The sequence below is a fragment of the Lepisma saccharinum genome, chromosome 11, assembly GCF_977018435.1.
Source record: "Lepisma saccharinum chromosome 11, izLepSacc3.1, whole genome shotgun sequence".
Lineage (NCBI taxonomy): Eukaryota > Metazoa > Arthropoda > Insecta > Zygentoma > Lepismatidae > Lepisma > Lepisma saccharinum.
In genome coordinates, this window is record NC_139239.1 from 13,567,054 (window position 1) to 13,580,270 (window position 13,217).

The following is a 13,217-nucleotide window of genomic DNA, read 5'->3' on the forward strand; positions in this document are numbered from 1 at the left end:
CTGGAGATTTCCTTGCTTTGGCTTTAAATATATGGCGAAGAACCGTTTGATTATGGAAAAAACATGCAATCCCTCTAAACAATAAAACTAAAAAGTATATTATTTAAAAAAAATAACGGGAGCTAATTAGCACTGCAGATACAGTCTGAATTTGTTCTGAAGAAGTTTAAAGAAAATACAGCAGCACGACAAATAAATACATTCAGTTGTTAATATCACCGAAACCTTGTAACTCGGAAACAGATGCGCTTTTGCGGTGATCTGTTGCTGCTATTCGAAAGATCCTGCCCTCTATACTCAAGAACGGAACATCATAGTGTCCCTGATATTCAATACAAAAACTCACATGGAAAGGTTATAATGTTCAAGATAATAATTCAGAATCAGGAAATATTACTTCTAAAACCGGTTTGATTGCGGTACATCTCCCGTTGTTTACCGCATGACTGTGTATACACGTCCATCGTTTGTTTTGAGCGTTCAGAAAACCTTTGGCGGTGGCGTGTCCAAAGGGTTGGTTGTTAGGGGCAGGGTTCTATCCCCCGTCCCCCATTTACCTCAACATTCCTACAGAACGTAAAGTGCAGGGAAATATGGCAAAGTATAGGATTAACTACTAAAAAAAGAATACGTAATCCTCCTTCATGGTCACGAGCTCCACTTTAAAAATCTTGGGTATTCCACTGACTTTTGGTATTGTTGTTTTGTTGTGCTCTTATTATTTTGAGGTATATAATATTGTACTCGTATACTTTAAGCAATTATGCTAACTATACAAAACTAACTCTCTAGCCTTCTTAAACCCGAAGGTTTATGGCTGCAGCAACACAAGCCCTATCCTGGGCAAGATCAATCCAATCTTATCCATCCTTACCGATTTCCTTTAGGTCCATCTCAACGTTATCCCTCCATTCTCGTCTTGGCCTTCCTACAGGTCTCTTACCATCAAGTTTCCCAACAAGAATCCTATAAACTCTTCTTTCCTCTCCCATTCGTGCCACAATTATGCAGCTGTGTTTTCTTCCCTGCTTCCTATTTCTCCATGTTCTTATTTCTTCTATTAAATTCTATTGTACTGCAATTGTTGTGAATGAATTTCCATTGTTCTATGTACGCCTATTGCAATTGGAGTAAAAGTTCTGTTACAGGGAATAAGTAAATAATAATAATAATAGCTGCGTTGTGGTACAGAGGAAGAGGTCAGGTGATGACGTCAAAGATGGGGGTTTTCTTGCTTCAAAAGCTAAGTGTTTTGGACACAATATATATCCACATGGTACACTGAACAATAAAAGGGGGCTGCAAATTGGGACCGGTACACAATACATCTGCTGTTGTCCATGTCACAACGCGATGTGCTACGTTTCAATCAAGCTCTCTCCCTTTCGTGGACATCATATATATTCGGGCTACTTGGTCCCTCGCTATCAGGCTCCTGACCGCGCCGATCAATTAATCACATCTCCCCCCGTGCTTCCACTTCTCGTGGTGTGCCGTGTACAGCATGTGGGTTCGGAGGGGTGGGTTGCTTTCACGCTTTTAGTAAAAAAAAAAAAAAAAAATTGGATCAAATGGTGCGAGCGCACAGAAGAGAAGCGTGGATTTAAATTGGAAACGAAGGATAGTGACAATCATTACAGGTTCCGTGGTTGAGTCACTTCTCAAGTCTGCTTAATGACTCAGTACATGACTCCACTTCAGTGATGTGCGTCTACGCGTAAACAACGATAGTCTACATTCTACACGTAGACTATTTTATACACGTATATTACGTAATCTATGTAAACAACATGGCGAAAGGTGATAACTTACCAAAGGGTGCCGTGGAATTAAATGAAAATTATACTGCGTATCAGTTGTTGATGTGTGAGGAGAACTTTTCATACTCTTTCTTCTAAATTCGAACAATTTCTCACCTAGGAAGAAACCTAATATAGGAAATATTCTAGTGTTTTATGGAAAAAAGACTAGTCTTACCTCACGACTGCCATCTGTTGTTCTTTTTTGCATACTATTTATCTTCCTCCATAGTTGATAATAGAAGAGAAGAGAAATTTTGTTGTAAATAGGATTCTTTACATTTCGTTAAGAAACAATACAGTTGAAAATGTCACTTTCCTTTCATGAAACCCTTGAAAATTAATTTTAATGCACTTTAGATTGTCTACGTAGTCTATGTAAACTACAAAGAATGTAATCTACGCGTAGATTACGTGTAGACAGCGCATGTAGACGTAAACTTTTAGTCTACGGCACATCACTGCTCCACTTACGTACGCAGGTTTTCATTTCGGAGGGGGCTGTAATTGCAAAGGTGGATATTTCATAGTTACGTTATAGGAGGGCGGGACACAGAATAAAATATTTTGTAATTGTTGGTTCAACCTTCGTTTTGAAAGTTGTTCAAGGACAAGAACAGTAATCGGGGGACATTTTAAGGAAAGGGGGGCGGGGTTTGAATTTACCACTTTGTTTTTTCCCCAAGTTCTCTACTACTTTCATCTGAAAATTTTCTCCCTACCTCCATACTCGTAGTGTCAGGTGGTCTATATTCTCTTCCCTTCCTAGTGAGATAGTTCAGATCATGGACTCATCACACGCTACTGAATATACCTTTAAATATGCAAAAATTATGTAAGATGAAACTAATGCATATCGTTCCTAATATCGAAATTCGTCGATATTAGTCATTTTTACTAGGCTGCACACAAAGGGAAAAAGTATATGAATCATGTCACAATCCGTGGCTCTATCACTATAAATTTTGAATTTGAATTTGAATTTAAATTTTTGGGTGCATCAGCACTTAAAGGCTATTGCGCACCCATCACGTTATACGGGGTAAGAACACAATTGTGCCATAACTAAAATAACTTAATGTCGTTAGCTAAAACATTCTGACTGGTTAAAAGCTGAGGCTGTAAACGGGCACTCAGCACACACAAGGACAAAATACAGGACAACACACAGAATTATACTGGCCATAGTGCCAGTCGCCAGAGCCTCGTTAGTCTGCAGTCCAGGGTGTACTACGTGGAAGTGAGGTTGACTTTTGGGCGCCCTAGCAGAAGGTTGCACCCTTACGCCCCCACTATAAATTTAAATTAGAAATAGGGCAAATGGCGATCGTTCACCTGTAACGTCTAAATTTAAGCGATCACTCTCGGAGACAATGTCTAAAAGTAAGTTTCGACTTTCAATAAATCAAGACGGGTACAAAGGGTTGTTTACGCTCCGCGAGAAATAGTCTCGGTAGGGGGTAACAAGCTAGATTAAAGATAGAAAAATTCTTCTCCACGATCCAAATAATAGAAACTCTGCGATTAAAGATACACGTGTCTGATTTTGCTTGATATAATATATTTGCTTCTACTTTATATATATACCTACAGTAGATGGCAGGATGTGTTATCCATTTTCGACTAGCAGCTATCATAGAAGCAAATAATATTAACTTCCCTTGATACCTGGCAAAATTACTACATAATTGCTAATAAAATAATAAAATGAAAAGGTACACTGTAAAAGGTATATTATAAAGTAACACCACGCGTGGCGTGATTAACTCTCAAGACTTGGTGCAAAAAAACGCTCCTGTTAATGCAAAGTTTGTTCTATTCAACTATGCTTTGTACAAGAATGAGTACGTTATAACAATTGTGCTAGTTACTTAGTAGAATGTTTTTAAGTGAGTAAAAATTAGCTTAACTCCAGAGTTAAAGTTAACAAGAGCATTATAACAATCAGTTAATTAAATCATTATAATAAACAAATGGCACACTTACCTTGCACCGACTAGTAATGAACTTTTGTCCTTTTCGAGTAATTTGAAATGGTCTTTATGCGATGTGTTCCCCGTAAACCGTTGAACTGGCTCCTCGCCTAATGAAAAACAGAAAAAGAGAATTTTAATAAGTGTAATCACATACAAATAAAGGTAAGACATGTGCTTATACAATCGTGGCTCATGAAGAAACAAACAACATACACGAACATAATTGTAAACTTATATGAACGATTTCTAACTGTCAAATTTGACAGTTACCTATTTGTACCTGTTTTGCAGATTCGAAATTATGCCTGCAACTAGTTGCACATCCATGGGGGGGATTGCTCTGAAAAAGACACTGTGATCCCCTGAGGTCCACACCACGCTTTGGCCAACGTTTACCTTCATTCAATAGCATTTTAACACCACAGGTTAAACGTTAACTAAACTGTGGTGTGGACCTCCTGGGACTACTACTTGAGTCAACACAATTTTTTTTTTTCCAGTGTATGATGCACAATATTACTGGGAACTCAAATAAGCTGCTTCACCTTTTCCGGACTTAGCAGATCCGACCTATTCTCTTTGTTCCTTTTTTGGTTTTACGTTGCACATTTTTACTGTAGGCTTCATTGTAACAATGTATTCAGTTATGGTAATAATAAGATAAACAATTTACACCTAGGCTTGGGATTCGAAGTTAAAACTCTTATTTTTGGAGTGTAGTTCCTTAATTCTTATAGCATGGAGACCCGCTAGGTTCTTGTTCATAGTTCTTTGCATTGTGTGCACAAAGACAAAGGTTCTAATGGATTATCAGTGAGGTGATTTACAACGACTGGGGGTTCGTCGTGGTGACTGGGGGTGAGTCGTGCTTTCTCTTTCTCCAAGGGAGATTTCATACCAAAGCGACACGCTACACCTACGGTGTTCAAAGTTGCTGTTGATGGGTAAATGCCCAGCGTAATAATGCTCTCGTCCTTCCTCCTCCTCATTCTATCCCTCTCTTTCTGGGTCTATCTCCCTTCCCTCCTCTCTCCACACCGATCTGTTTCAGGCTTGGGCAGCGAGTCTCATGTCGGTACGATGTGAAAGGTCGCTCTTGATGGTTCGTTCCCAGGTGACACGTGTCACATGTAACTTCCGTGTGAAACTTTCCTTGTTAAGGCGGAGATATTCTCTACACTTCTTAATTTACCTTCCTATCTCTTTCATTTTCTTTCTGCATCTCTCTCTCTCTCTTTCTCCAATTATCCTACATATATTTGTCTCCTTCCCTACCTGAGCAATTCCAGAGTTAGACTGAAAACAAAAGAGACCAACATATCTCCGCTTTGATAAGTTTTGGCCTCGTCCTCTGAAAATTTGTTGCGGGTTTCTGATGGTTTCTTGGGGACCAAAAAAAAATATTGAACATCGTGGATTTCAAGTTGGAAAAAAAGTTGAAATACGTTTTCGTATTCTGGGCTTGTTGCGGCCCGCTCTCCGACTACCACCGCCACCCCCACCCCACCCCAATCTCCCGCCCCCTTGCCTCCCCTTTAGTGTTCGTCCAAAATCCGACCAGTCCGACTCGGTCGGGCCATTGATGAATTCACGGAATCTAATTTATGCCACGAAACTCTCGGACGGAATATTAAGTCCTCTTCCTGAAATGCTTGCACATGCAACTTTGAAACTGGCGCAGTCCGTGTCCACAGTCGGAACTGATCTCCTGTGCGTATGTAGGTCACCACAGATACAATTTTTCGACTTACAAGTTCTGCCACGTGCTAGGTAGGAAAGACCTCTGAAATTATTTACGAACTGTTTACCCACTGAATGGATGTACGTAGTCTGATTCTTGATAAAAAAATTTAACATCCACCAAATTCCATACATCACGAGTAATCTAGTGATCTTTTTTTTTCTTTTGGTAGAATTTCCCCAACGTACCTCATAAATGTCCATTTTCCTCACAAAAACCCTTGTATGTAATTATAACAAGATTATATGTCTTGCATAATCTTGCCAAAAAATGTAAATCTCGTGGCATCTTGGCATTCTGAAATTGAATTTTGGCAACTAAGTTGTCAGCTTTGGCGCCTACTTGCGAACCCTGTAGCATATGACTTTCTGAAAATGAATTTTGTGACAACGTTGTCAGCTTTGGCGGCTTAATGTTATTACGTATTAGTCGCCAAATAACGTATACTTTCGAACCCATGTGGCATGTGACTTCCTGATAATTAATTCTGGCGACTACGTTGTCAGTTTTGGCGCCTACGTTCGAACCCTGTGGCATATAAATTTCTGCAAATGAATTTTGGTGACAACGTTGTCAACTTTGGCGCCTAACTGTTACGTATTGGTCGCCAAATAGCGCCTACTTTCGAACTTGGTGGCATATGAATTTCTGATAATTATTTCTGGCCTCTACGTTGTCAGCTTTGGCGCCTACTTTCCAACCTTGTGGCATATGACTTTCTGAAAATCAATTTTAGTGACAACGCTGTGCTTTGGCGCCTACTTTCAAACCTTGTAGAGTACCCTCTTTTTTTAAAAAATCTGTTTTCCTCGTAATCCAATCCCAAAAATCGGCCTCCACCCCACGCTTAATTTCACGCCTAATCACCCACTCCCAAGTCGGCAGCTTAAGAGTAGTACCACGTGACCAAGCACTCCGTCACGTTCGTCCATTGCAGCAAGGCGCATGGAAGGCCATCGGGGAAGGTCACGCAACTATCAAAACGCAAGGAGACGAACCCGAAAAGATAGCGTCAGGGTTAAACAAATTGTGCCGTTATCAAGCATTAAGCAGTTCAGAGTATAATCGCAATGTTGCATGAAGACTTTCGCGGGAGAGAGAGAAGGCTTAATGACGTAGCTCGGTGCAGATGAATAAAAATTGGGTGCCTCGGTACCAGAACGCTCATCTAATGCAATTAATCACTTTGGTACTTGGAACACGGGACTAAAATCGATTATTGTAATGCGGAGACCGGCAAATGCATAAATTAAGCATGCACTCGTGCTATCAGTCTGCCATTAGAATTTTTTTGGAAACTGTAAAATGTTACAGTGAGCTCTAAAGCTCTTTTATCAGCATTTTTAACATTTGCATACCATTTTTTGCGGAGAGACCTTGTTTTTAATTCATTTTTACATGGCGAAACTGGTAGCGGATTATTGTGTTGATATTGTCTGCGAAGAGTGTACTGTGGATTGTGTGGGGTTTTTAAGTGGGAGTAAAAAGATGTGCAGGGAGTTAATTTGTAAATATTCTGTGTAAGCCTCAGAATACTACTAGTACGTATTCTTGTTATTTTACGCCATTTTGACTAATCACATCGATGAGGATTCGAACTCGGTGCCTTACGAGGAGAGATTGCAAGTATAAGGCTTACAGCCTTCGGGTCACAGACAGCAAGTTACTGGTAGTGGCTGACTGGACTAAATATTTGTGTCTTTCTTATGGCACATTGCCAGTGGCGGCGATTAGGGGAGGGGGTCATGGGGGGCAGTTGCCTTCTTTTTTTGCTCCCGCACGATGGTTTCTTAATGCTAAGCCTTGTCTAATAAGAAAACGTAAATTTTCCTTGTTCATCCTAATTTTGGCACCCATCACCTTTGGCTAATCACAACGACATGATGAAATGGTAATTATATGATACTGATAAATGGATTCTCACAAAGGACTCGACCACAGAATCCATCTTGGACTAAAAAGTCTGGAGAGAGTTTATACTCAGATCTTGCTTCGAACTCGGTACATTTCTATTCTTCGTCCACTTCAAGAATGAAGCATTTGTGATGCGAGAGAACTCGTATCATTAATATCCAATGGCAACTGTTCCGTACGCGAATTAATAATTAAGCCATATCACATAGTTACGTTAAACTGCACGTTTAAGATCAATATGAACACTGTGAATTACACAAAATAGCAACTACTTCCCACGTGTGCGTTTGTTTATTCCGACTACGTTCCTTCGACTGACAGACAATAGTGGAACATTGGAATAATACTGTTTGCACTAGGATATTCATGTTGAGTTTCCGGCATTTATTAATTCGTTTGGTTTCTAGTCTGCAGAAGCGGCTTGTAATCAAGGGGTCCAGGGTTCGATACCTGGTCTCGGTATCATCCCGAGCTCATCATTAGAAAACAGCTTTGGGTAAAGTTATAGTCCTGATTCCAACGCCACTTTACTTCAAAGAAAGCACCGAAAGATCTGTTTCGGTCCGAGAACAATATGTCAAGTTCACGTGGAGCCCAGTAAATCCTGCCCTCAAAGCTTTCCCACCAATAGCGTCCGTTTTAGGAACTGAATCAGTTTCAAATCAGTTTCTTTAGAGATTTCATAAAGTGTGAGGGTGCGGTTTATCTTTGCTAAGCTGTTTTTTTATGTTGTGCAATTTTTATTTCATTATGCGTATACAATGGGAGAGCTTGGTAGTATAACGTCGCCGCAGTTCGTGTTGGATGTCTAAACACTGCGTTTCTCAGAACAAGTGCTGGCTTGAAACCAGATACACGTCGGGCGTCCTCTCGAGCTACGTCCAAAATATCGAACAGGCTTTGAATCTGGACTTGAACTATACCAGGAGGGTAAATTGGAAGTCACGAAACTTTCGATCTTTCATAGAAAGTCGACCAGACAGCAAGACAGAACCGAAAGAAAATTGATACTTGATCTCCTCCGTCACATCAATACAGAGTTATAAGAACGCGAGTTCATTAGTAACTGAATAGAGAAAGATCACATCGGAACAAGAGAAGGGCGGGAGGGAAAGAAATAAAAACCTAGATACTTCTTGCGAGAGTCTAATGACTCTTTCGTCAGGTAAATTGAGCTTGAGGTAAAAAGGAAGGGGCACAGAGAGAGGGAGAGAGCAAGGGGTTCTCTTCTCTTTCACAAATTGCACAACTGATGATGCTGAGCACTCTCGTTGCTAGGCAACCGGACACTGCGAAAATCCGGTTCTTCTACTTACATACTGCTCAGGCATCCAGGGCGCGCTGGATGCTGGATTCCAGGGTCCCGGCAGTTTAATTTGCCTCTTAATGGAAGCGAGATCGCTCGTGAAAGTAAAACCTCCCGTTTCTTCTGTTGACTTTCCCCGAGTCGATAATCCTAGATGCACAAAATCTTAATCCGTGCTCGCCGAGGAACTGAATCTCATTTCTTCTCTTGAAGTTTCTCAATTCCCTTCAGTGTTTTCTCAAACCCTGCACAAGCCGAGTATAGATTATTCAGTGTCATTTGGGTATTTCAGTATATAGCTTTTGAGGACATAGAGATTCTGATTCGAATATGATGTGGTGCACTTTACAGAATGTAGTACTGCAGAGTCCCTAGGGAAATGATGCAACTAGCTGAAAATCTTGATAAGACAACAAACATGACGAAACATTTTCATCACCCGGATTCGAACCCAAGACCACGGTTATGCAGTACGTTATATTAACTTGTAGACCATTGAGGAAGGTCACGAATAATATATTTTTTTAAGTTGTGGAAAAATCGACATATAAAATACTGTAATGGTGACGAAAATGGCAATACTCTGCTCGAAGTCTTCTCTTTATTATACTTTGTCTCGATCCCTGTCTGTCTGGAACTAATCTCTGTCCCTTCCAGATGGTACTGATTGAGTTGGTTAATTCCTACTTCCTTTTCGGCCACTTTTGGCTAATCGCTAAGATAAGAATGAGTGGTGATATAATAAAATTATGAATGGAGACTCACAAACACCCATGTCGAGGCCGGGATTCGAACCTGGGACGGCTGGAGTCGTGGCGAGTTGGGCTAACCACTCCGAAACAGATATCGGATATACTGTTACGTGTTGAGGTCCTTAGGTCGAGATAAAAAACTTAAGTTCATAAACATGCTACATTCCCTTATTTCCCTAATAACTTTCCCTTTGCACCAGTAGTTCCTTTGAACTTAAAGCTTACTCACATAGATATTTATCAGCCAGGTTAATGGCATGAATATTCGATCCACAATCCGGTGACAAAAAGAGGGCAGATTAGCCAATTTCCCGCCAATCCCGCGCAAGCAGATGAAACAGAAGCGGCGTAACTAATGCGCCTCTGCACCTGAAAGGAACAATAGCGCAAACAATTCCTAGTTTTCCGTTTCCAAGCTAATCAAACAATGACGGCTTAGCATAACATTAAACGTCAGCTCCCATCAGCCGGTGTAATTAAACAACGAAATCGTTCTCTGGTGTTCTGGATGGGAAGATGCCCATGTTGGTAATTCACTGCAAGAAATTATACGATGGGTGCAAAAATAATGCCAGCCGAAAAACGTTGGGAAAAAGCGCATGCGGCACGTTTGAAAGGAGCCTAGAAGCCTGCTCGCAATTTGCAAAAGCGGGCCGCTACCACTGACGCTAATTAGCGATCTTATTAAGCGCAATTACGCTTCTGGCGGCAAAATTGAGTTTAAAAAAAAACGGCATCTATGCATGTTGTAAACATATTATCATTCACGTGGTCCGGTTGGGTGATACCTACTACAGGTATTTTGTTCTGGACACATCCCTTAACCAATCAGCTACAGGTTACTTAGTCGTACTTTGTGGGCTGTGGATGAAGGCTGCATTTTTCATCACTGGAAGAAGATTGTGTCCAAATTAGCACCAAGATGCAATCAAAGTAATTGATCAGGTAATGAACCTGCCTGAATCTACCTTCCCTGGAAGAGAACTTGATTTCCGGTTCCGGGACAGGCATATTATTCTAAAAAGTTTGTTAGTGCCGAGCAACAAGTTTCTTATTTCGTTGACGGAATAACGTACAAGAGGTAAATTTTAGATAAGGGGATATTTCCCCGTATACATAGAAGGGTGCAAAATGGTCTTAAGTGCCGACGCACCCAAAACTTTTAAATTCAATCAATCAAGAGGTAAAGTGGAATAAATATGAACGTGAGCATCATCATAGTGATGAAAGTGGAGTTATTGGGCATTCCACGAAAATAAACCCTATTTCATGAAATTAACAAAATGAATTAACCTGGAAATTATTATTGATTTTAATTGCATTTAGGTTTAATTGTTTGTGAATGCATATAAATTGCATATTTTCACCAACAAAAAATTATTAGCATCTGTGCTTCACAGACAAATGAAGTCATGCTACATTTTTAAAGCGCCACACACGTAACACACTTTCGTTAGTACTCTTCATGCTTTCAGGCTATGTCATCAGTTTATTATGAATATTTTAATTCAATCGCATGTCTAGAACCTTATATTTTTAAGTGTGAATTTCACACACGTAACGCTGGAGTGCCCCTATTTTATAGATGATTCATAGTCCGGTTGAATACTTATTGTTCTGTCAATAAGTGAAATAAGTTGTGACTAGCTGTGTCATTTTTATTAACCGACAAGGTTTTTGATTGATTGATTGAATTGGTGTTTTAAGTCCACTTTATGCACAGTAAGGCTAATCGGGACTGGACCTACAGTTTAAAGTGGAATCCATAAACGGTTTTTGAGAAGTGACATATTATAAAATCTGTTTTTGAAAAGTGACAATCCTAAAAACCGTTTTTGAAAAGCAACATATTATAAAAACTGTTTTTGAAAAGTGACATCTCATAAAATCGGTTTTTCGTTTTCGGTTTTCAAAACCGTTTTTTTTTCTGTTTCTGTCAGCAGCATTAGTAGTGTGCCCACGTAAAGTAAATAAAAATGTAATATCACATTGCGTTTGAAAGTAACACAACGTCGAAAATGTAAAGGTAACGACGACGCCACACTCTTGAAAACGCCAGAAAATTTTCTTTATTCCCGGCGACAAGACTGTGAGGGTTGGTATGAACTGGCGCGGACCTCTTTCATTCTTCGCCGCCACCTTGAAGGAGTTCACTATCTCGCAAGGACCTCCACGTTATAAAGGGTTGAGGGGGAGAAGAAAGGGAAGGAATATAAAGAGAAAGGGAGACGGGTTATTTTGCCTTTATCTCGGGGCTGGAGCCTGTCCCTTCTTGTGACACAGACGAGAACTATTCAGCGAGCCTCCTTTATCCTCGGGTATCTTTTGAGCTTCAGGAGGAAAAGAACCTTGATAACAAATAACGAATCTCCCTGGTTGAACGTTGAAACTGAACATGAAAATGAACAGTTTTCTGAATTTCACGTCTTCCTACCGCAGTCAGAAATGGCAGACAGAACGCAATTTCTTCAGAATTCTTGCATGCAGGTTAAACCAATGATACTGGTTAGCCTTTTTTATAATTATTATTTATTTAGAGTCGCTTTTCGGCCACTTTTGGCTAATCGCAAAGACGAGGATGAGTGATGATGATATGATGAAATTGATCATAGGAGTAACTTGGTGAGGGCAAGGGGGGCCCCCAAATTTTCAGGTTCATTAAAATTTACAAGTTAGGAGGCCTGAGGAGCAAAGTAATAAAAGAGTAATATTTGTGATTTCGCAAACGTCACACTTATTTAGCAAATATTCATGTACGCTGTTTTTATTGGAATCTCTTTTCGAATCTCTTCCCCCAAACTTAAGCCCCAGGTTAGATTCTAACCCCTCAAAATTAGGCCCTAAAACTGATTCTGCCCCCTCAAAATTAGGCCCTAAATCTGATTCTGCGTCCTCAAAATTAGGCCCCAAGTCTGATTCTGCCCCCTCAAAATTAGGCCCTAAATCTGATTCTGCGTCCTCAAAATTAGGCCCCAAGTCTGATTCTGCCCCGTCAAAATTAGGCCCAAGTTTAATTCTGCCCCGTCAAAATTAGGCCCAAGTTTAATTCTGCCCCCTCAAAATTAGTCCCAAGTTTGATTCTGCGTCCTCAAAATTAGGCCCAAGTTTAATTCTGCCCCGTCAAAATTAGGCCCTAAATCTGATTCTGTCCCCTCAAAATTAGGCCCAAGTTACGACCATGAAATTGATGAAGGGACACTCAGAAAGAACACCAATGTCCAGGCCGGGATTCGAACCCGGGACCTCTGGCGTCGTAGCGCCACGATAGAATCAGTATGAAAATACCCAAAATGGCAGAAAATTCTGGGAAGGAAAGGCACATTTTTGAGGGAAGAACTTGTCAGAAAATCTTGAAAGAGATTCTCAAAAATCGCACCACTGACATCAAGTTATGCTAAATTAGCGAGATTATCAGAAATAGCAAGACATCACTTGATTTACCTTCTCCTCGAGAATTCCAGTCATAACTGTGAATGCGCACGCAGCCAAATTAAGAAATCGACAGATCGCTGCCAATGTGGAGAGTTGGTGAGATGAACCGAAGATGTGGTGAAAAAGAAACAGTCGTCTTCACCGTTAGGTGCAGCAGCAGTCAGGTGAGCCAGACTCGGATATCCAAGACTCCTCATGCTACAAGTGGATGGATGGGCGCTTCCACAAGAGACGGAAAACCCGTTCTCCTACGGTACGTTCGGCCATAAAGTGAAAGTATTCCACCTGTCATATGTG

The 13,217-nt window shown here is 40.5% G+C and overlaps 1 protein-coding gene across 9 annotated transcripts in view; it reads right to left on the bottom strand.

Annotated features, from left to right (window-relative positions):
- LOC145994644 (semaphorin-1A-like) overlaps positions 1-13,217 on the bottom strand; it is a 487,954-nt gene that overhangs the window by 211,006 nt on the left and 263,731 nt on the right. For all 9 annotated transcript variants that reach the window (XR_014442390.1, XM_083130750.1, XM_083130748.1 and 6 more), the window contains exon 3: positions 3,786-3,882. Coding sequence is in view for 8 of the 9 variants with exons in the window: in XM_083130750.1 (XP_082986876.1) it covers positions 3,786-3,882 (97 nt within the window). In the remaining variant the exon portion in view is untranslated. The remainder of the gene's footprint in view (positions 1-3,785; positions 3,883-13,217) is intronic.